At 36.4% G+C, this 25,282-nt stretch overlaps 1 protein-coding gene across 1 annotated transcript in view; it reads left to right on the forward strand.

The window, feature by feature from the left end:
- Positions 1 to 25,282, forward strand: part of MPHOSPH8 (M-phase phosphoprotein 8) — a 55,456-nt gene that overhangs the window by 9,565 nt on the left and 20,609 nt on the right. The window contains exons 3-6 of the mRNA XM_044249371.1: positions 5,271 to 5,426; positions 18,719 to 19,567; positions 21,032 to 21,131; positions 22,922 to 23,179. Coding sequence (XP_044105306.1) covers positions 5,271 to 5,426; positions 18,719 to 19,567; positions 21,032 to 21,131; positions 22,922 to 23,179 — 1,363 coding nt within the window. The remainder of the gene's footprint in view (positions 1 to 5,270; positions 5,427 to 18,718; positions 19,568 to 21,031; positions 21,132 to 22,921; positions 23,180 to 25,282) is intronic.

Here is a 25,282-nt window from a genome sequence, read left to right on the forward strand (position 1 = left end):
AGGATCATGACCTGAGCTGAAGGCAGTCGCTTAACCAACTGAGCGACCCAGGCACCCAGATTCCTAACTTTTAAAGACAATCCTGAAAATCCTCATGATTTTAAAATAATAACTAAGCCTAAATTGATATAATTTTATGGTTTAGTTATATAACGGAGTGAGGGGACAGTGCTTATATCAGCTAAGAGTACGTGCACGTTATTTTTAAGTAGGCTCCATGCTGTGCACTAGAATGTGTTACCTGCATCCACCTTTGACATTTTACACACTGTCCTCACAGTGTTGGATATATGCAGAAGCTGGTTAAGTGCCCTTGGGTTTTACTTTCAGCTGAATTACTCTTTAGTTGTATAATTTTTACTAGTTACTTTATCTAGAAGCTTCAGTTTCCTTCTTTATACAGTGAGTATTAGTACTCCACGGGGTTGTTGTAAAGATTAAAGGAGCTAATAACTGCCAAGATTTAATCCATGCATGACATTATAAAGCGCTCGATGCAAATGTAATTTTTCTTTTGATTTGTTTTCCACCAGTTTTGTAACTTTTTGTAAAAGCATTTTTAGCTCACAGGATGACCAAACCAAAATAGGTGGCAGGTCCTGCTATAGTTTGCTGGCCTCTGATACACAGAGATGAGGTCTTTTATCTGGTGGTCTTTTATCTGTGGAAATGTAAATTAGAGCATCTTTTCTGGAAATGTGTTTTCTGGCAGTGTGTTTTAACAGTGTTTAGGTGACTTTATTATTTGATCTCATTGATCTCTCTTTGGGGAATTTATTCTAGCAGTCTGATCAAAGATGCACAAGTATGTAACATCTTTGGTTATGAAAACAAAAATCAGAAACAAAACAATCTTTGGTTTCCAAAGGGACAGTTTTTGTTGTATTTCTCATTGTATTTAGAACCATCGGTAAAAATCGTGTTTTTGAAAAATACTAAAACAAGAATTGTTCCATATCTAAGTGAAGAAAACAAGGTAAAATAATAGTATTATACCAGTGTTTTAAACAATATGTGTAAAATACATATTTGTCATTACATTTGTAAATGTAAAGGTGAAGGAAGTAGATCAAATTGTTATTAATATCTATGGGTGATTTTTAAAATTTTTATATTTATTTTTAAAATTTTATTTAAAATCAGTTTAACGTATAGTATATTATTAATTTCAGAGATAGAGTTTAGTGATTCATCAGTTGCATATAACACCCAGTGCTCATTACATCAAGTGCCCGCCTTAATGCCCATTACCCAGTTGTCCCATCCGCCTACCCGCATCCTGTTCCCTCCAGCAACCCTTGGTTCGTTTCCTATCCTTAAGATCCTCTCATGATTTGTCTCCCTCTCTGATTTTGTCTTACTTTATTTTTCCCTCCCTTCTATCATCTGTCAAATTCTATATATGACTAAAATTGTATGATAATTGTCTTTCTCTGATTGATTTCACTTAGTGTAATACCCTCTAGTTCCCTCACGTCATTGCAAGTGGCAAGATTTCATTCTTTTTGATGACTGACTAATATTCCGTGTGTATATGTGTGTGTGTGTATAAGAGAAAGAGAGAGAGAGATCTGTCTTCATGATCCATTCATCTGTTGATGGGCATCTGGGCTCTTTCCATAGTTTGGCTATTGTGGACATTGCTGCTATAAACATTGAGGTGCAGTTGCCCCCTTCGAATCACTGTTTGTATCCTTTGGGTAAATACCTAGTGGTGCAGTTGCTGGGTCATATGGTAGTTGTATTTTTAACTTTTTGAGGAAGTTTCATACTGTTTTCCATAGTAGTAGCACCAGTTTGCATTCCCACCAACAATGTAAGAGGGTTCCCCTTTCTCTGCATCCTTGTCAACATCTGTTGTTTCCTGAGCTGTTAATTTTAGCCATTCTGACTGGTGTGAGGTGGTATCTCAGTGTGATTTTGATTTGTATTTCCCTGATACTGAGTGATGTGGAGCATTTTTTCATGTGTCTGTTGGCCATTTGTATGTCTTCTTTAGAGAAATATTTGTTCGCGTCTTCTACTTACTTCTTGATTGGATTATTTGTTTTTTGGGTGTGAGTTTGATAAGTATTTATAGATTTTTATAGCCCTTTATCTGATAAGACATTAGCAGATACATTCTCCCATTCTGTAGGCTTTTAGTTTTGTTGATTGTTTCCTTTGCTCTACAAAAGGAAAGCTTTTTATTTGATGAAGTCCCAATAATTCATTTTTGCTTTTGTTTCCCTTGCCTCTGGAAACATCTCTAGTAAGAAGTTTCTGCACCTGAGGTCAGAGAGGTTGCTGTCTGTGTTCTCCTCTAGGATTCTGATGGATTCCTGTCTCACATTTAGATCTTTCACCCATTTCAGCTTTTTGTTTGTGTATGGTGTAAGATGTGGTCCAGTTTCATTCTTCTGCATATGGCTGTCCAGTTTCCCCAACACCATTTGCTGAAGAGACTGTTTTGTTTTGTTTCTTTAATTTAATTTTTTTTTATTGGATATTGTTTCCTGCTTTGTCAAAGGTTAGTTGACCACAGAGTTGAGGGTCCATCTCTGGGTTCTCTCTTCTATTCCATTGATCCTACGTGTCTGTTTTTGTATCAGTACAAAACTGTCTTGATGATTATAGCTTTGTAATACAGCTTGATGACCAGAATTGTGCTGCCCTTAGCATTGGTTTTCTTTTTCAACATTTCCTGGCGTTTTGGGGTCTTTTCTAGTTAATTTTAGGATTGTTTGTTCCAGCTCTGTGAAAGATGTTGATGGTATTTTGATAGGGATTGCACTGAATGTGCAGATTGCTTTGGGTAGCAGAGACATTTTTAATTATATTTTTATTCTAATCCATGAGCACGGAATGTTTTAACATTTCTCCCTGTCTTCCTCAGTTTCTTTCATAAGTGTTCTTATGGAAGTTTTCAGAATACAGATCTTTTACCTTGTTGGTTAGGTTTATTCCTAGGTATCTTATGGTGTTTGGTCCAATTGTAAATGGGATTGATTCTTTGATTTCTCTTCTGTCTCATTGTTAGTGTATAGAAATGCAGCTGACTTCTGTGCATTGATTTTATATCCTACCACTTTGCTGAATTGCTGTATGAGTTCTAGCAGTTTTGGGGGCAGAATCTTTTGGATTTTCAATGTATAGTATTACATAACCTAAGAAGAGTGAAAGCTTGATTTCGTCTTTGCCGATTTGGATGCCTTTTATTTCTTTTGTTGTCTGATTGCTATGCTGTGTTAATCAACAGTGGTGAGAGTGGACATCCCTCTTGTGTTCTCAATCTTTGGGGAAAAGATCTCAGTTTTTCCCTGTTGAGGATGATATTTGCTTTGGGTTTTTTTGTATATGGCTTTTATGATGTTGGGGTATGTTCCTTCTATCACCTATGGGTGATTTTTGTTTTTTCCTGCTTTTTATTGATTTTCAAATACTACACATTGCTTATGTAATCAGAGAAAGACCTTAATCTTCAATTTATGAACAGTAGATCTGTAATATTGTTTATTTATTTTCTTAAAAATTTAGGTATAATTGTATATACGATTAGTATTAGTTTCAGATATACAACATAATGATTTGATATTTTTATGCATTGCAAAATCATAACAATAAGTCTGGTTAATATCCGTCACCTTACATAGTTATAAAAATTTTTTCTTGGTTTGAAAACTTTTAAGATCTGCTTTCTTAGCAACTTCTAAGTATGCAGTACAGTGTGAAGAACTATAGTCACCATGCTGTACATTTATATCCCCATGACTTATTTTATGACTGGAAATGTGTAACTTTTGACCCCCTTCATCCATTTCTTCTACCCCAAACCCCTGCCTCTGGCAACTTCCAGTCTTTTCTGTTTTTCTGTGAGCTTGGGTTTTTGTTTTATTTTGTTTCCTTCCATACATAATTGAGATCATGCAGTATTTGTCTTTCTCTCTCTTGCTTACTTTACTTAGTATAATGTTCTTGAGGTCCAACATGTTGCCAGTGTCATGATTCCTTTTCTTTAATGGCCAAATAATATTCGTGTGTGTGTGTGTGTGTGTGCGCGCATTTATTTTCTTCATTCATCTGTTGAGGATACTTGGGCTATTTCTACTTTTTGACTATTGAAGTGATGATGCAGTGAACATGGGGGTACATGGATCTTTTTGAGTTAGTGTTTTTATTTTCTTCAGATAAATATCCAGAAGTGGAATTGCTGGATCATATGGTAGATTTTTTTTTTTAATGGTAGATTTTTGTTTTTGTTTTTGTTTTTAATGTTTTGAGGAAGCTTTTTACTGTTTTTGTGTAGTGGCTATAATAGTTTACATTCTCACCAATGGTGCACAGGTGTTTTCCTTTTTTCCTAGTCCTTGATAATACCTGTTATTTATTTTCATTAATAACAGGTATGAGGTAAGATCTCATTGTGGTTTTGATTTCCTTTCCCTGATTAGTGATATTGAACATCTTTTCATATATATGTTGGCCATTTGTATGTCTTCTTTGGAAAAATGTCCATTCAGATCTGCCCATTTATTTATTTGAGAGAGAGACAGTGAGAGAGAGCATGAGAGGGGAGAAGGTGAGAGGGAGAAACACACTCCCCATGGAGCTGGGAGCCTGATGTGGGGCTTGATCCCAGGACTCTGGGATCAAGACCTGAGCTAAAGGCAGTTCCTTAACCAACTGTGCCACCCAGGTGCCCCGATCTGCCCTTTTTTTTTTTTTTTTTAAGATTTTATTTATTTATTTGACACAGAGAGAGATCACAAGTAGGCAGATAGGCAGGCAGAGAGAGAGGAGGAAGCAGGCTCCCCGCTGAGCAGACAGCCCGATGTGGGGCTCAATCCCAGGACCCTGAGACCATGACCCAAGCCGAAGGCAGCGGCCCAACCCACTGAGCCAGCCAGGTGCCCCCAATCTGCCCATTTTTTGAGCAGATTTTTTTGTCGTTGTTACTGAATTGTATGAGTTCTTTCTGTGTTTTGGATATTATTAACCCATTATCAGATATGTGATTTGGAAATATTTGCCAGTACAGTAGGTTGCTTTTTCATTTTGTTGGTTTCCTTTGTAGTAAGGAAGTTTTTTAATTTGATAGAGTTTTATTTGTTTACTTTTGGTGTGACACTTTTTCTTAAATGCACTTGCTTCAGGAGATGAACATACTTTATAATGATGTTAATTTCCATTTCAAGTTCATTCGTATATTCTCAGGATTGTATGTATGTATTTAATACTTTAAATTATCAAATTTAATGTTCTTTATTTGGCTGTTTTAAATTCTGTAACAGGGTAAAATCCTTTATAAAGTTCGATGGAAAGGATACACATCAGATGATGATACCTGGGAGCCTGAGATTCATCTTGAGGACTGTAAAGAAGTTCTTCTTGAATTTAGGAAGAAAGTTGTGGAGAACAAAGCTAAGCCAGTTAAGAAGGATATTCAGGTATCATGTTTTATTTCATATTTCTTCTTTTCAGAATAATAAACTTACTATGATTTTTACTAACATAAGGAATGTGCAGTAAAGAATTTACAAATAGGGTGCCTGGGAGGCTCAGTCAGTTAAGTATTTGCCTTTGGCTCAGGTCTTGATCCCAGAGTCCTGGGATCCAGCCTCACATTGGCTCCCTGCTCACTGGGGAGCCTGTCTCTCCCTCTCCCTCTGTCCCTCCCCGCACCTCACCCTCTGCTTGTGCTCTCTCTCTTTCTTGCTCTCTCAAATAAAGTCTTTTTTTAAAATTACAAATAATAATAAAATATATAGTATTCCATGTATTATAAATTCTGTATAGCTGATTGATTCTCACAGAATGTTTAAATTGATTTTGCCAAACTCTTCCTTCTGTAGTCAACCTATGATCACAGTTGACAAATAAATACAGTTTGGACATGCCGATTAATATTGTTCTTTTAGTTAAGAGTAAGGTGAAAATTGGGGAGGTTAAAAACATGTCAAAAATTTTTGTTCATCCATGGTATGAGCATCTTGTTTTTGTGTACCTTAGGAACATTTTTTTGTACTATTCATGTTGTTACTACAGGTATAGTACATATTTGTATGTTTTATCTACATTATCAATGTATTATGTCTGATTTTTCTGCTAATTAAAATAAATCTTAAATCATTTTATAAAGCTATAAATTTTAATCTATTAGAGATTATTCACAGATCTGATTATTGTTTTTCTCTTCTATTCCCATTTTGGTTTTTAGCTACTTTATTGCTTTTTAGTAAACTCTTGCTGATGGTAAGGAAGGATTTAGAGGTCAAGGAGCTCAGATAATTTAAACTTTTTTTTTTAAGATTTATTTGTTTGTCTTAGAGAGAGTGCTAGTGGAGGAGGGGTAAAAGGAAACGAAGACAAATAATCCCAAGTAGGCTCCACATACACGATAAATTGATACAGCTTCATCTCTCGACCCTGAGATTGTGACCTGAGCTAAAATCAAGAGTCTGAGGCTTGGGGTGCCTGGGTGTCTCAGTGGGTTAAAGCCTCTGCCTTCAGCTCAGGTCATAATCCCAGGGTTCTGGGATTGAGCCCCCGCATCGGGCTCTCTCACCGGGGAGCCTGCTTTCCCCCCTCTTTCTGCCTCTCTGCCTACTAGTGATCTCTGTCTGTCAAATAAAAAATCTTTAAAAAAAAAAAAGTGTTTGATACTTAACTGACTGAGCCACCCAGGTGCCCCAGATAAATTAAACTTCTGTCATCAGTAGTTTGGAAAAAGATTTCATGGTGGGCTATGTTAGGGTCCGTAATCAAAGGAGCGAGACTGATACAAAGCGAAGGTCAAGCAAAGCTTTATTTTGCACCAAGCAACGATAATCAAACTGACCGGTCAGGGCCGTCTCTTGCGAAGAGGCGACCCCTCCCAGCCTCACAGACTAACTTTTATAAAAGAGGTAGTTTAGCTGGGCGATACACAGGTGGCCAATGAGATTGCAATACACAGAGAAAACTGCACAGTCATGCTAGGTCTGCTACACACAGAAAAAACTGCTAGCTAACACACGGGTGGCCGATTGAATTTCAATTTACCCTAGTAGATATATGCGTGCCCCACTGATTGGAAGTCTTCACCTGGCCTGATCTGCCCTTGTATCTAGGCTTTGCCAGTAAGTTCCTCTGGGAGGGGCGGGGTCAATCTAAGTTCACGACATAAACACAAAATGACTCCTTTTGGCCAACCAGGCCCTTACAGGCTAGAGTGGGATATTATTAAAACAGAAGCAAAAACTTGGAGTAAGGGTTTCCTTCTGTGGATTTGTCTATTGTTTTATCTTTGGTCCTCTTATTCCACAAATAATTGAATTGGATTTATTTATAAATCTTGTAAGAATTCCCATTCTTTTTTTTTTTTTAAAGATTTTATTTATTTATTTGACAAAGAGAAATCACAAGTAGACGGAGAGGCAGGCAGAGAGAGAGAGAAGCAGGCTCCCTCCTGAGCAGAGAGGCCGATGCGGGACTCGATCCCAGGACCCTGAGATCATGACCTGAGCTGAAGGCAGCGGCTTAACCCACTGAGCCACCCAGGCGCCCCAAGAATTCCCATTCTTATATATTCCTATTCTTATTTATCTTATTTATTTATTTATTTATTGTTATCTTATTTATAAATTCTTGTAAGAATTCCATTCTTGTATAATTCCCATTGTACTTTTTCATGTAAATTTCCTTTATAGCTTCTATTTACAAATTGAACCAACTCTTACTCAACTTTTTGCTTTTGCTTTTAGTTTTCTTTTTCATTAGAAATTATTGTAGTTTTTTTAGAATACTGGCAGAGCTTCTTGGACTTAGAACTGTATGGTGAAAAATTTTCACAAGAAATAGATTCTAACTTTACTGAAGCCTAGATTTTAAGGACTGAATGTTTATCTTCTTTCCATACAATTGGAGTTTCAACCAAAACAATATTAGGAACCAATTTTGACTGAATATTGTGGTTGTTAATAATAATAGCAGTAACAAGGCAGCTTGTATTTACTGAATAATTATTCTATGTATGTGCCAAACATTGCGTCACCACTTTATGTAGATTAAGAGGAGAAACTGAGGTTTAGATAAGTAACTATAGCTCAAGTTAACCAGTTAGTAATGATAGAGCCAGGCAGCTGTATTCTTTTTTTTTTTTAATTTTTTAATTTTTTCAGCATAACAGTATTCATTATTTTTGCACCACACCCAGTGCTCCATGCAATACGTGCCCTCTCCAATACCCATCACCTGGATCCCCCAACTTCCCACCCCCGCACCTTCAAAACCCTCAGATTGTTTTTCAGAGTCCATAGTCTCTCATGGTTCACCTCCCCTTCCAATTTCCCTCAACTCCCTTTTCCTGTCCATCTCCCCTTGTCCTCCATGCTATTTGTTATGCTCCACAAATAAGTGAAACCATATGATAATTGACTCTCTCTGCTTGACTTATTTCACTCAGCATAATCTCTTCCAGTCCCGTCCATATTGCTACAAAAGTTGGGTATTCATCCTTTCTGATGGAGGCATAATACTCCATAGTGTATATGGACCACATCTTCCTTATCCATTCGTCCGTTGAAGGGCATCTTGGTTCTTTCCACAGTTTGGTGACATTGGCCATTGAGGCAGCTGTATTCTGAACCAGTTTGGGCTATTGCTTAAAATCCATTCAGAGTAGTGGACTTACCTAGTTTTTAAATTTTTGTTATAGTGGCAAGGTCTCCAATAAATACAGTTTTTAAATTACTAAGCAAAATTTGCGTTACTTTAAAATTTTTTTTAAAGGAACCTTTTACAAAATGAGTTCACATTAAAATAAAGACTTTTCCTCAAATTCTTTTGCTATACTTACACTTCACTCTTATGGAATGGGTGCCTATTGTTTCTTTCCCTATTTCTTTCCCTAAAAACACTCACAAACACAAATAAACCTGTTTTACTAAGTGATAGGTTCTCATTACTCAAAAAAATTAGACTTTTTTTTTCCAATTTATTTATTTTCAGAAAAACAGTATTCATTATTTTTTCACCACACCCAGTGCTCCATGCAAGCCGTGCCCTCTATAATACCCACCACCTGGTACCCTAACCTCCCACCCCCCCGCCACTTCAAACCCCTCAGATTGTTTTTCAGAGTCCATAGTCTCTCATGGTTCACCTCCCCTTCCAATTTACCCAAATTCCCTTCTCCTCTCTAACTCCCCTTGTCCTCCATGCTATTTGTTATGCTCCACAAATAAGTGAAACCATATGATAATTGACTCTCTCTGCTTGAAAAATTAGACTTTTTGATTGAATTCTTGCTAAAGTGTATTTCTCATTTTCCTGCATTTCCTGCAATAAGATAAGTTTGCTAAAACTTACCCCAAGAAGTTTTATTCTTACAGAATACTAGCTTTATTGTCTCTTTTACTTTACCAAGCCTCTGGTTAAACCCTACTTGCAGCTCTTTTTCTTGATTTAGAATTACTGATAATGGTCTGAATGAGAATAATTCCTGATAGACTGGTGTGTTTAAGGTGTATTCTTAAGCTTATGAATCCTGTCTTAATTTTAGAAAGATATTTCTCCACCTGAGGGGTGCCTATCTGGCTCAGTCAGTAGAGTATGCAACACTTGATCTTGGGGTTGTAAGCATGAACCCTACATTGGGTATAAAGATTACTTAAAAATAGTGTTTAAAAAAAAAAAGACAGTTTTCCACTTGTAAAAAGTATTTTTTTCTAAGCTCTCCTTACTATTTTATAAATAATTTAAAATTCTAGGGGTACCTGCGTGGCTTAGTTGATTAAGGGTCTGCCCTCAGTTCAGGTCATGATCCCAGGGTCCTGGAATTGAGTGTCCGTCTCCTTGCTCACTGGGGAGTCTGCTTCGACCTCTGCCCCCCACCCTGCTGGTGATCTCTCTCTGTTTCTCTCTCTCTAATAAATAAATAAAATCTTTTTTACCCAAATTCCCTAGGGAATTTGGGTAAATTGGAAGGGGAGGTGAACCATGAGAGACTATGGACTCTGAAAAACAGTCTGAGGGGTTTGAAGTGGCGGGGGGGGTGGGAGGTTGGGGTACCAGGTGGTGGGTATTATAGAGGGCACGGCTTGCATGGAGCACTGGGTGTGGTGAAAAAATAATGAATACTGTTTTTCTGAAAATAAATAAATTGGAAAAAAAATAAAATAAAATCTTTTTTAAAAAATTTTAAGTTTTAGGTACATTTTGAATCTGAAATTCAAAAATTCAAAATTTACATTTTAAAGACAAACTCCTATTTCCTATATGATGTCAGCTTTCTCACGAATTCTCTCGTCTGTTAAGTATTCAGTCTGTTGCTGTGACTCTTTGAGGTAAGATCAGTGGATAGGAATATGGCAAAAATACAAATAGTCATTGTTCTTTTTCCTCTTTAGCAAAATAGTTTTGCCATTGAAAAACTTCCGTGATTCTTTTCACTGTAGATATAGAAATAGTATGTAGGAGAAAATTGCTTTGTTCATCTCATCATCCATATTCATGCAAGCAACAAATATGTGTTGTCTATGAAAATTGTGATCTATCCCAGTAACCAAAATTTTTATCTTATGTAGGGGTTTCACCACAGTAGAATCTGTAAGAATATTTGATTTGTCACTTTTTCTGCTTAAATCTTGGAGCAGTGTTTGCTTAGGACTTAGTAAGTTAAGCATCACAGAAATTAGAAATGGTTTTCTAAAATAACCCAAAAAAGAGCACCTGGATGGCGCTGTCAATTAAGTGTCTGATTCTTGGTTTCAGCTCAGGTCGTGATCTTAGGGTTTTGAAATCAAGCCCTGTATCGGGCTCTGCACACAGCTAGGAGTCTGCTTGAGATTCTCCCTTTCCCTCTGCCCCTCCTGCTCATGCTTTCTTTCTCTCTCTAAAATAAATACCTATTTTTAAATAAATAAAATAATCCCCCAAAATGGTTTTAATGATAGTAATCAGAAAATATACATAACGTAGAAATGTTATTCACTAAAATACTTTTCATCATCATTTAACATTTGGTTCCCTTTTTATCTTTTTGTTGCCCATCAAGTATTTTAAACTAAAAATTGAGGTGCTATTTAACGTACGTATGTGTGATATGGTCTAGCCCTTTGTTTTTAATGGATAGATAATCTACAAGTAAGGGAACCACTGTTCTGCTTTATCAGCACTTTACTATTTATACTTTTCTGGGTTTTTTCTTTTATTTAGGGATAGTATTTTTAATAAATATAGTGTCTGATACCGTCCAGACTCTTATTTTTAAAGAATTCAGTTAAGGAAAATTTGAACACACAAACCTGTAAAGGGCAGTGTCATGAGACTCATTTGTCACCATCGACAGTTGTTACCAGTACTTCACCATTCTTCCTTTTCCTGTCCACTGCTCCCTCTGTCCCTTTTTATTCACTAGGATTGTTTTTTTAATTTATTTTATTTATTTTTTTAGAGAGAGGAGGAGGTTGGGGGGAGGACTAGAGGGAGAGAGAGAATCCCAAGCAAGCTCCAAGACAACCGTGGAACCTGATGTGGGGCTCAAGCCCATGACCCCGAAATCATGACCTGAGCCGAAATCAAGAGTCGGATGCTTAACCAACTGAATCACCCAGGTACCCCTATTTGCTAGAATCTTTTCAAGCAAATTGAGATTTGAAAAGGGTCTACACAACATGTGTCATTAATAATCTTACTCTAAGCAGTTCCTTCTCCATGTTGTTTATTTGATGAAGAAATCACATCATTTTCTGTAGAATTTCCCATATGCTGGGTTTGGCTCAGTGCATGGTGGTGTTTAACACGTTCCTCTAGCCCCATATTTTTGTAAACTGGTAGCTAGATGTGGAAGCATGATTCTATTTACATTCAGGTTTAATTATTTAAAAAAAATTTTTTTTTAGATAATTTTTTTTTAAAGATTTTATTTATTTATTTGACAGAGAGAGATCACAAGTAGGCAGAGAGGCAGGCAGAGAGAGAGGAGGAAGCAGGCTCCCTGCTGAGCAGAGAGCCCGATGCGGGACTCGATCCCAGGACCCTGAGATCATGACCTGAGCCGAAGGCAGCAGCTTAACCCACTGAGCCACCCAGACGCCCCAGGTTTAATTATTTTTGCAAGGATAGTTGTAAGTGGTGTTCATCTCCTGCACATCAGAAAGCACATGATGTTTAGTTGACTCCCTTAGTTGACTCCCTTACAGTGGGGTTAATACTGAAATTAGGTGTTTTCAGTCTGATCCTTCATTAGAAAACTCCCAGCTTTACATGTGTAGGTTTTAGGAGCCCATTGCTCATTGCCTAGGACCATTCTCTCATTAGAGGATGGAAAATAGTGATTTTCTAATTCTGTCATTCATCCCTGTGCATTTATTAGCAGGAGTTCTGGAGATATTGTGGTCATGGTTCTGAGATGAGGAGACACTGCTGGCAGGGAGAGGTGAAGACTGAATTAAGGTAGCATAGTTGGGAGAACTGATGGTACATTCCATAGGATTTAGTAACTGATCTGATCTAGGGAAAAGCGGAGTCAGAGATGACTAAGGTTACCCATTTGGGGACCCAGACAAATGGTGGTATTACTTAGGGAACAGATGCAGTTTTGAACACATACAGTTTTGAATACTTTAGATTTTAGTTACTTGTCATCCAAGTGAATATGTCCAGTTTCTCATTGGAAATACTGGTCTGAGTTGAAGAGAAAGATTTGGGCTGGAAGTATAGATTGGGTGATTTGTGGAGAATACAGGATATGTTTATTCCCGTGTTCCAAGTAATAATATGATTGTAAGTATTCTGAAAAAAAAAATTGTTTGAAAATTTTTTGAAGTAATGTTAGTCATATACCTAGCAAGATGGAATTTGTTCTTCTTCTTCACCCCCATACCACAGCCTGCACCTTTTTTTCCCTTTTATCAATAGGAACAGTTAAATAAAAACAGGCTGTATAGTTTAGAAGTGAGGTCAACACCAGTCTTTGGCAAAATGATTTTCTTTTTTCTTTCTTTCTTTTTTTTCTTTTAAATAATAAGTGAATGTGTTTATTTAGTTTTGGATCAAAATTATTTTAAAATCTGTTCTTTTTTTTTTTTTTCTCTTGTTCAGTTAGCCAATGTATAGTACATCTTTTGTTTTTGATGTAATGTTCAATGACTCATTAGTGTATGTAATACCCAGTGCTCATCACCACATGTGCTCTCCTTAAAACCCATCACCTGGCTACTCTACCCGCCCCTACATGCCCCCTCCAACCTCCCGTAACCCCCAGTTTGTTTCCTAGAGTCTGTCATGGTTTGTCTTTTTCTCTGATTTCTTCTTGTTCAGTTTTCCCTTCCTTCCCCTATGGTCCTCTGCACTATTCCTTATGTTCCACATATGAGTGAAATCATATGGTAATTGTCTTTCTTTGCTTGAGTTATCTTACTCTTACCATTTGCATTGACATGGATGGAACTGGAGAGGATTATGCTAAGTGAAATAAGGCAAAATTATTTTTAAGATGAAGGAAGTCAGTTGGTTGTAAACTCTTTAGAGTGGAGGGAAAATTGAAATATTACAAGTCATTAAGTACTCTTTCACAGAAATTTCTTGAATCAAAAAGGTAGCTTTTGGGTGAGAGCATGACAACTGAAGCACTTGAGGGCAGGTTGTAGACTTTTAAGTCCTCAGTGCGTATTCATATTTTGTATATGTTTCGTATTTAGTGACAACAAAGACATTCTCCTGCATTGTTAACACTCAGGGAACTTTAAATTTATCAGTGTGCCCTATCAGTAGCAGTATCTCAGCAATATTGTTAACCTAATGTGCAGCTAAGATGCATCTACATTCATCTGGATTTCCCCATTGGTCTTGGGATGTCCTTTGTTCCTTTCTGTCATGCAGGGCATTTAGTTTCATGTCTTTCTGGTTTCCTTTCATCTAGAACAGTTCCATAGCCTGTTTTCCGTTTTTCATCTTTCACGATGTGGATCTTTCTGTAAGAATCCAAACCAGTTCGGGTACCTGTGTGGCTCAGTCAGTTAAGCATCTGCTTTCAGCTCAGGTTGTGATCCCAGGATCCTGGGATGGAGCTCCACATTCTTCTTCCTGCTCAGTGGAGAGTCTGCTTCTCCTTCTGCCTGCCACTCCCCCAGCCTGTGCTTTCTCTGATAAATAATAAAGTAAAATAAAATCCAGGCTAGTTGTTTCATAGAAAGTTCTTCACATTGGAATTAGATGAATGCTAGTTAGTGTTAAGTCACAAATAGTGTTTTTTCTAAGTTGGAATTAGATGGTTTGTTTCCTGATGGTTAGATTCAGCGTGAACATTCTGACAAATGCATTATATAGGTAATTACATTATGGCAAGCGATATATGATATGTCAATTATCCCAATTATTGCTGGTGTTAAATTACAATTGTATGACAAAGTGAGGCCCATTTTTCCCCTATTCTTTTTAAAGGTACCCTTTTACTTTTAAAATAATAACATAATAAATAACCTAATAATGAGTAGTCTTTGAGACTGAGAATCTCCTGTTCCCCCACAGCCTCTCACCCCATGATTTTAAAATACCTTGATGCTTCTTGCCTCAATTACTTATTCCTTTGTTGGTTACAAGTACTGATTTTTCTAATGCTGTTGTAGTATATTTTTTGTTTGTATTTTATAAAGAACAGCTCCTCCCTCCCTGAAATTTTTTTTAGTATCAGTACATACTCATGGAATCTTTTTATTCATCAGTCTTCCATTGCTGTTGTTACTCATGTTGATGCTAAAATGGTCCCAAATTTGGGTAGGTGGAGCCCCTTCAAGGCAGCTCCTGTGTCCTTTTGATATTTCCCTTTCTGTTTTTGTTGATTCTGACAAGTTGTTCCAGTGTTACCATGTACTTTCTTATTCCATCCCTGGTATCAATCATTTCTCCAAGGAGTCCTGATTCTTTGTAGAGGAGAATAGGCTTAAAAACCAGGACCTACTTATCACTACTGGGGTACAATTATTTCTAGGCCCTTTAAGTAGACAGAGCTAAAGGAAAAAATACATGTCATTTTGTTTAAGTCATAAATTTGTACTGGTATCTATAATTTCAGTCCATGACCTCAGGGTCTTCCACTCATTCTGCCTAGCCATAGTCTGTTTCCCTTTTCCTACTGTGAGAACTCTGGTTCCCACCAACATTACTCATTTACTCAGTTCTACAAATGGATGTTTACTACATCCATTCTGTTGTAAAACTCCAAATTTATTTGCGATTCTTTTTGTCCCTACATAAGCATATTCACTGAGGATGTTTAGTATTCAAAAGTTCTTTGGGGATGCCTGGCTGGCTCAGTCGTTAAGTATTTCCCATCAGCTCTGGTCTCCTTTCCAGTGTCCTGGGATCTAGACCCTGAGCCCCTCCTCAGGCTCTCTGCTCGTTGGGGAGCCTGCTTACCCATCCCCAGCTTGTGTTCCCTCTCTGTGTTTCTGTCAAATAAATAATGTTTCTGTCTCTGTAAAATAAGTAAAATCTTTTTTTAAAAAAAGTTCTTTGGATCGATTTTTTTTTTCTTTCTGATGGTTATGTTACCAATTTGATAAACAAGGTTCATTTGGTTGTTACTGTGTTCCCTCTACCTCCATATCTGATTTGAAGTACTGTCCCTTTACTCTTGGGTTAGAACTATAAGGCAGTCAGCAAGAATACTATGTGTTGTTTCATATTTTCTCACCATTCTCTCCCCATTATTTTGATAGCTGCTCTACTCAAGAGTATTTAGTGACTGTTACATACGATACTCTCTTATAGTCCTCATTCAGTCTTAATTCTAAAAGCAAATATCTACTTAATAGTTTTTACCTGTCTTTATTTTGATATCTAACCAGTCATGATTGGTTATCTGAAGCTCATTCTTTAGCATAGTGGTTCTCAAAATATGGACACCAGGCCGAAATAATCAGTTATCCTCATCTGGGAATGTGTTAAAAATGCAGTCTCTGGGCTGCACATTGTTGGATAGGGACTGGCTGCCCATGTTTTTGGGGTTTCTTGGTTGGGGGTTGTGTTTTGTTTTGTTTTGTTTTTAAGATTCTATTTAATTTTAGAGATTGAAAGAGAGAGTAGAGAGAGGGAGAGCACAGAGCTCAACACAGGGGTCATCCTATGACCCTGAGATCACAGCCCGAGCCAGAATCAAGAGTTGGATGCTTAACTGACTGAGTACACAGGCACCCCATGCCTGTGTTTGATAAGCCCTCCAGTATGCTGATGCATGCTAAGGTTTTAGAACCACCTCATGGTGGAGTGGCTCTTGACAAAAATATTCCTAGAGTTCTTGTATTTCATAATAGTTGTTTTCAGTCTTTAGATCTGAAAACTGGTTTGACAGGATATAAATTCCTTGGCTCACAATTTCTTTTGTTGAATATCTTAATGTGTTATTCTATTGTTATCTGGAGTAAAACACTGTTCTCTAAAGATGAATCTGGGGTGCCACAGTGGCTCAGTCATGATCCCGGGGTCCTGGGATCGGCAGGGAGCCTGCTTCTCTCTCTCTCTGCTTGCCTCTCTGCCTACTTGTGATCTCTGTCTGTCAGATAAATAGATAAAATCTTTTTTTAAAAAAAAGATGAATCTGAATTTCCTTCTCTTCTAAGTGACTTGGTATTTTTGTGTGATGCCTCAAAATTTTTGTTTCTCTACTGTTTTGTAGGCATGTCTTTCTGGCATGCTTTTATTGTTTTAGAGTACTCTATTCCTTGGTCTGTTTTTTTCTTATAACAACTCAGTAAAATATTTTACCCTAATTTTCTGCTATTTATATTGATAAGAAATTACTTTTTCTGATGTTTTAGAAAGCAAAAGAAGAGGACAAGATAATTTTTTTTAAAAACTTAATGGCTCCTGAGCTGTGTCCTTTATTATTTTTATGAAGGGTTAGTTAAAAAATATGGCCTTAGACCTAATGAGATATTTTTTTCCTAGCTTTGGTTTTACCCTACCTCACCTTCCCCCTGCCCAAATCTGAATTTTCTCTTTTCTTTGTTTCTGTTTCTCCTGTCCTACTTTATTTGGAATCTAATTTCAGCAGTTTCTGCTCATTTTGGGTTTTTGTCATGGAAGTCCTGGAAGAGACCACTGACAATACTTTTGAGAGTTTACAGGACCTGGCCTGGGCCAGCCCCTCACATGTCCATAGACACCTGCAGTCACCCTGTACACGTACAGCTTCTGCCCCTTCCTTCCACTCCTCTTGGATTGACCTGTCAATCTTTTTTTTTTTTTTAAGATTTTATTTATTTATTTGACAGAGATTACAAGCAGGCAGAGAGGCAGACAGAGAGAGGAAGGGAAGCAGGCTCCCTCCAGAGCAGAGAGCCCAGTGTGGGTTCTCTCCAGGGCTCAATGTGGGGCTTGATCCCAGGACCCTGGGATCAAGACTTGAGCCCAAGACAGAGGCTTTAACCCACTGAGCCACCCAGGCACCCCAGCTCTGTCTTTCTATGAAGCAATTCAGGGAGATTCAAAAAGTTATGCCAGTTCCACCATACTCTTACTATCTTGTTAACCTCAGTGATATTCATTTCTTAGACACTATAGGAAAAATGTGGGCTTTTAATTTTTTTTTATTTTTTTAATTTAAAGATTTTATGTATTTGACAGAGCTAGTGAGAGACAGCAGAAGCAGGGGGAGCAGCAGGCAAGAAGGTGAGGGAGAAACAGGCTTCCCGCTAAGCAAGTAGCCCAGTGTGGGTCTTGATCCCAGGATTCTGGGATCATGACCTGAGCAGAAGGCAGATGCTTAATGAACTGAGCCACCCAGGTGCCCAGGAAAATGTTTTTAAAGTGTACCTATCTTCCCTCCCTTTCCACCCGCACATCATTTAGAAGAAAAGACTTTGGGGAATGAGAACTAAAAATACTTTGCAGTGTTTTTGTGCCTATCATGAATATTTTTAAGGTGTGGGGTTTTTTGTTTGTTTGGTTTTAATTTTTTGTTTTTTTGTTTTGTTTTGTTTTTTGTTTTTGTTCTGGTTTTTTTTTGTTGTTCTTGCTGTTTTGGGGTTTTTTTTAACGTTGAAAAATTCATTTTCCATAGGAGGTATTTCAGGTTCCAACACAAATCAGATCAATTGGGGAAGTAAGATTTGTGTGCAGTCTTGCCCATTCCATATGTAACTGTGAAATACAACAGGACCTTTAAAGATATCTAGGATCTGCTCTTTAAAAACATTTAGATTGCATTTAGATTGGTAACTACTTTTTTGTCAGCCAAGAAAGTCTATACAAATTACTTTCTTGGTGTTTTAGGAAAATTTGAATTTCAAATCATATAAAACACACCATACATAAGGCTTTTATTGTTCATTTCTGTTTTAGTTTAGTTTGGGACCTTCAGCGACACCATTTGTTTAGCACTGTGTTTATTTGCTTTTTTATTTTTTTTATTTTTTATTTTTTAATTTTTTTAAAAATATTTTTATTTATTTATTTGGCAGACAGAGATCACAAGTAGGCAGAGAGGCAGGCAGAGAGAGAGGGGGAAGCAGGCTCTCCGCTGAGCAGAGAGCCCAATGCAGGGCTTAATCCCAAGATCCCAAGATCATGACCTTAGCTGAAGGCAGAGGCTCAACCCACTGAGCCATCCAGGTGCCCCGCCCCTAGATAAATAATTTTAAGAACTTGAGAAACTGCTTGAAAATAAAAACTTTTCTACCAGATTTCATTAGTACTACTTTTCAAAATCTTTAAATTGCTATGTTAATGACTAGTTAAGTCTTTTTATATTTTATAGAGACTGTGCTTAAATAATGACATATTTGAGGCAAATTCTGATAGTGATCAGCAAAGTGAGACAAAAGAAGATACTTCTCCAAAGAAGAAAAAGAAAAAATTAAGGTATAGAGAAGAGAAAAGCCCAGATGATATGAAAAAGAAAAAAGCAAAGACTGGGAAACTCAAAGATAAATCCAAACCAGACCTGGAAAGCTCCTCTGAAAGTTTTACTTTTGATTTAAGGACAAAGAAAAGAATTTCAGAAGCCAGAGAAGAATTAAAGGAATCCAAAAAACCCAAGAAAGAGGATACAAAAGAAACAAAGGAATTAAAGAAAGTTAAAAAGGGTGAAATAAGAGATTTATCTAAGAATAAATTAAGAGAAGATTCTAGAGAAAACAGAAAAACAAAAAAAGAGAAATGTGTTGAATCTCAATTGGAATCTGAATCAAGTATACTTAATGACTCCCCTTTTCAAGACGATGACAGTGAAGATTTACATTCTGACAACAGAGAAGAGAAACAGAAGATTAAAAGCATAAAAGATAAAGCAGGGCAAGATGCAATTCAAGATGATTTTGATAAACAGCCAGATGACTTTGTGAGTGCTGATGAGGATGCAGATGTCAAAGCAAAGAGAAAAAGAAAGAAACTGAGAAAGACCGAGGAACTTAAAGAGAGCAAAACACTAGAAAACAGGAATCTTTTCCTAGAGAAGAAAACTATATATAAGAAGCAAAGGAATCAGGACAAAGGCAGAAGCACCACAGAGTTTGATAAGCTGCCGCCTTTACCTGTCCAGATACAGAAGAGTTCAAGAGCAGGTGTGGAAGAGAGAGGCCTCAGGTCCCCTGACTCAGGTGGAGAGGTAAGTACTCTGGGGATTGGTTGAAGGGCAGTCAAAGTCTTATAGAATACAGAAATATTCAGATCAAGCTGGCATTCTTTTTGAGTGATCAAGAAATTTCACAAAAACAAAGAGGAAACCGTGAAACAAACTGTAAGAATAGTTTTCAGTGGTTAAGTTACTTACTATGTGACTAGAGTAAGCACTTATAAATACTGAAGATCATCTAGCTTTTGGATCTCCCAAATTTATCTCTTAGTCTTAAAACTTGCCTTTTTTAGATTACAACTAGAAAATTGAGGACTAATTTGGGAACAAAAGGATTTTTTTTAGGGGTACTCAGGTGGTATGTAGCATTGTGTATTAGCGCTGAAAATAAGCTTCATCAGCTTAGCTTTTCCTTACTTGATATTTTATCCCTTCTGTCTCACTATACTGCTTTTTATTTAAATAATATGCACAAATAATTACAAGCCTTTTAAGTCTTAAAAAAGTTTAATAGGATTTTATCCCATTATTATAAAAGTTATTTTGTATGGTTTTTCAAAATGTAAATAGTTTCCTCATTATGAAAGTATTCATATATGCAATATTTACCAAGAGCTATAAAAAGATCTTTTTTTCATCTATTATTCTTTGTGGGTTTATCTTAAGGAGATCATTTTAACGCAGGGAAAAGCTAGATATACAAACATATTTATGGCAGTGTAGTTCTACTAAAACTAATACCAGTCCAACTAACTGTCTAGACATGAGGGAAATGATTAAGAAAATGTTGTTGTATCAACTTTGGGACTGTTATCTCTCCATTGAAATACTAATTATGAGGTCAAGGTAGCAAAAATAGAAAAGTTTGTAAAATATTACGCTGAAGAAAATTATAAACTCAGTCGTAAAAATATCTATGCAGTATAAATAAAGAAAAATGAATTTTAAACAAAATTATCTATGTAAATTTACAAAGATCAGAATGGAGAAATAAAAATAATGATGTTTCATTAGTAGGACTAAAGGAGAATTTTTCTTGAATTTTTTTTTTAAGATTTTATTTATTTATTTGACAGACAGAGATCACAAGTAGGCAGAGAGGCAGGCAGAGAGAGGAAGGAAAGCAGGCTCCCTGCCTAGCAGAAAGCCCAGTGTGAGGCTCAATCCCAGGACCCTGAGATCATGACCTGAGCTGAAGGCAGCAGCTTAACTTACTGAGCCACCCAGGTGCCCCTTTTTCTTGAATTTTTAATAATGAAAAATATTTAGAGTGAGGTGTTGGGTTTTGAATTTGATATTTTGTAAATCTTCGTGGTTGAGGGATAATCCTGACTGTGGAAGCATTTGATATGGAAAAAGATTTAATAATTAGAGGTTATGTGCCATAGTACCCAAAATGCAGCCACTGATGCCAGGGACCTGTGTTTTCAGTCTTCAAATATATAATATCAGTTCTTTCTCTCTTCCTGTTTTGGGTCTTTCATATGTCTCTTTCAGGAGAAAGAGATTAAAAAAAATGAACCCAAAGAAAAAAACCAGAAAAGGCATGATTTGGACAAGGAAGAAAAAGGCCGTAAAGAGCCAAAGGGATTAAAGAGTGAGTGTGAATACTAACATTTTGTCATTTACCATTGTCATCTTTTATACAAAGGATTCAATTTAGTGTGAAGACAGTCTCTCATTTCTAACCTGCAATGTCATAGAACTAGAAAATTTCACTGGAGAATTTAGCACTTTATGCTACTTTTATTTAAACAGTTACTTTATTATGTTATGGTTCATATTGTTTCTGTAATTTTTTCTCTTCTGTTTACTTTGTTGTTTCTCCTTTTGATGAAGTACACTAGAATCACAGAGACACTAGTTAGTTGTGGTAGAAGAGTAAATGTGTCTATTTATAGTGGATGCTGAATGAGACAAACTACTGTTAATACATGTGTTGTATTTAGCTATGAGTCATTTGTGTAAATAAAATATAGAGTATAAATTTTGGATCAGAAAAAAAATTTTTTTTGGATCAGAAAGATACAACATATTGAGAATCCATGACGTGTCAATACTATAATCATGTACTTTATAAAACATTCACCATTGTAGTATTTGAATAAAACCCCAATAGATATTTTAGTTCATGTATTATAAGTACTTGGAACACATGTTCTAATGAATTGGTGATTCTAAGAGAGAGATAATTTCCCCTGGTTTTTCTCCCAAAAGCTGAGAGTAATAGTCAAAGTAGATTTTGGTTATAAGCCTAAGCTGTGATTTAGTAGTAAGTAGTAGGGTATTGGAAGCTGAAAAGGAGCACTTGTTTTGATGGATTATGCATAAAGTAGTTTACAGTTTAAAGGCTATCTAGTCAAAGTACTATAGTTTTAAACATGTTTATTATTCTTCAAAAAGTAGAGATTCAAAATACTGTGAAATTGAAGCTGGATAATTTTTTTCTTCCTCCTACTATCTTTATTTGTCTATTTCTGATACACTTTTACCTTCAACATATAGTCTTAAACTGCTGTTCATCCAGTTTATAATGGTACTTACCTGAGAGTCTAGTTTTCAACATCCCTGCTAATAAATCCTGTCTGGTATGTACCCAGAGTTTATAATAGTGTTCTTCCTAATTTTGTTCTGTTCTGCCCTTTTTGGAGGTCATTATCTCACAGCTAGTGTTTTGCCAGTATTCTTTCCACTTTTTTTTTTTTAAATAAATTTTTTTTCAAAGATTTTATTTATTTATTTGACAGAGAGATCACAGGTAGGCAGAGAGGCAGGTAGAGAGAGAAGAGGAAGCAGGCTCCCCGCTGAGCAGAGAGCCCTACGTGGGGTTTGATCCCAGGACCCCGAGACCACGACCTGGGCCGAAAGCAGAGGCTTAACCCACCGAGCGACCCAGGGGCCCCATATTCTTTATCCACCTTTATCTTTAGCTAAAAGCTGAGTGGATTTTCACAGACAACAGGTACAATTTTACTCGTGCATGTTCAGTGTGCTGGCACCCGTTTCTCCCGTTCACCACCAGGAATCATTTTTGTGTAAGGTTAACCTCAGGATGCAGTTGAAGGCAGTTGTTTTAGCACGACGGTGGTGGCATGACTAAGATTATTTTGAGACTCACCATCTTTAATAAGCCTTTCAAAACTGGGAGTAGTTCTAAGCACTTAACAGCTATTCGCTTTAGAAACCCTTTCTAAATATTGAACAGCCAATAGAAAGGCGGCCAGTTGAAATAACTTCATGGCTTTGAATGGTAAATTTGATCGTGCTTTATAACCAAGGCAAGTATTAGTAAAAATTTTAAAAATAACTGCTTAACACCCAGATTTTCTTATGATTACAGCAGAAATTTGTGACTCATATTTATTCTCAATTTTATTTTTTCACCAGCCTTTAAGGAAATCAGAAATGCATTTGATTTATTTAAATTAACTCCAGAAGAAAAAAATGATTTTCCTGAGAATAATCGGAAAAGAGAAGAAATATCACTAGATTGTAAAATCACAGAAGATCACAAAACGAAGGAGAACAAGCAGTTACTTAAAGAAAGGAGAAATACAAGAGATGAAACTGATACTTGGGCATATATAGCTGCAGAAGGTGATCAAGAGGTTCTAGACAGTATGTACCAAGCAGATGAAAATTCTGGTATGTGTGTGGTCATTTTGCAGTATTTTTTCACAGTAAATGCACCATATTATTTCATTCTCCTTACTCTTCTCTTCCAATATAATTCTTTTTTTTCCTTTTTTTTTTTTTTTTTAACATTTTATTTATTTATTTGACAGAGATCATAAGTAGGCAGAGAGGCAGGCAGAGAGAGAGGAGGAAGCAGGCTCTCCATGGAGCAGAGAACCTGATGCGGGGCTCGGTCCCAGGACCCTGGGATCATGACCTGAACCGAAGACAGAGGCTTTAACCCACTGAGCCACCCAGGCGCCCCTTCCAGTATAATTCTGATCAGAAAATAATGGCATAGATTTTAGTGAATCTCCTGACATTTTTACACTTTTTTATATTGAAGACTTAAGTCTTTCTATGATTTCGAAATTCATTAAACAAATATTTTCAGAGTTCCTATACTGTGCTCAACACATTTAGAAATTGGAAAGATTTCAGTTTTCTACATTACCTACTCTTGCCAAGCAGTCTGTTTCTATATCTTACTAGATTTTTTTCAGGAAAAAACAAAACCTAGCAGACTATGAATAAAAGGAAGCTTTCTCAAATTAATAAAGAACATTAAAACTTTGGCAGACATCTGTCACCCCTGTTTTTCAACAGTGTTCTAAGGCCTACCCAGTAGAGTAAGACAGAAACAAAAACATACAAGTATTAGGAAAGAAGCCTCCCCCTGCAAAGATTTTCATTATCAGATGTTAAATATATGAAGAACTCAATTCACAAATATTTAGAAATGTTTAATGTTTAGCAAGGTGACTTGAATGGATATAAAGCCAATATACAAAAGTTAATGATAGTTCTCTATTTCTATACAGTGTACATTTCTGCATATATTTCTGTATAAATAATATAATCATAAAAAGTTCATTTTCATCAAAAAATAACGAGGATGTAGAGAAAAAACCTTTGTGAACTATTGGGGGAATGTGAATTGGTACGGCCTCTGTCAAAACCATATGGAGGTTCCTCAAAAAAGATACCATATGACTCATAATTCCACTGCTGAGTATATCCAAAGAAAAGGAAAACCATGAATTTGAAAAGAATATACATCTCTATGTTTATTGCAACATTATTCGTAATGCTAAGATATGGAAGCAACCCAAGTGTCCCATCAACGGATGACTGGATAAAGAAGCTGTGGGGTATGTGTACATACATACATATACCTACACACTCAGTGGAATATTACTCGACCATTAAAAAAAAATGAGATTTGCAACAGCATGGATGGACCTACAGGGTATTATACTAAGTGAAATAAGTGAAAGAAAGACAAATACCCCCCAGCTGATATCAGTTATATGTGGAAACAAATAAAACATGAATAAACAATAAGCAGAATAAATATAGGGAATAAATATAGGGAACCATATATATATCCCATAAGTATAGGGAACAAACTGATGGTTACCAGAGGATAGGGGAAAGGAGAAGGGGGAAAAATGGGTAAAGGGGAGTGGGAGATACAGGTTTCTAGTTATGGAATGAATAAGTCACCACGATAAAAGGACAGCATAGGGAATATAGTCAGTGATATTATAATAGTATTGTATGGGGACAGATGATAGCTCCACTTCGGTGAACGTAGTACAAGGTATAGAGTTGTTGAATCACTATGTTGTACACCTGAAACTAGTGTAACATTGTGTATCAACTATACTTCAGTTAAAAAGGTAGGGGGATGAGAAAATTAATTTTCAATAGCAATACATTTAAAATATTTCTAAGAATATTGTGTATGAAGATCTGTAAGGCCTATATGGAGAAAATTATAAAAACTTTTTAAAAGTTTTTATAAAGTTAAAATTAATACCATTTTATTAATAAATACAATATAAATTTGATATTTTCTTTAAGTTGGTCTATAATGTCACTCTGGTTCCAGTCAGCTTCCCAACATAGTTTTTAATGGAATTTATAAATACTGATTCTAAAATTTATGTGGAAGAGGAACCAAAAGCCAAAACCAGTTATCCCAGTAGTAATCAAGACCTGCTGTATTGTATAGCTACAATATTTACTTGACACAGAGAGGGTTAAACTAGTTAATTGAGTAGAGTTTTC

The sequence above is a fragment of the Neovison vison genome, chromosome 5 (genome assembly GCF_020171115.1).
Source record: "Neovison vison isolate M4711 chromosome 5, ASM_NN_V1, whole genome shotgun sequence".
Lineage (NCBI taxonomy): Eukaryota > Metazoa > Chordata > Mammalia > Carnivora > Mustelidae > Neogale > Neogale vison.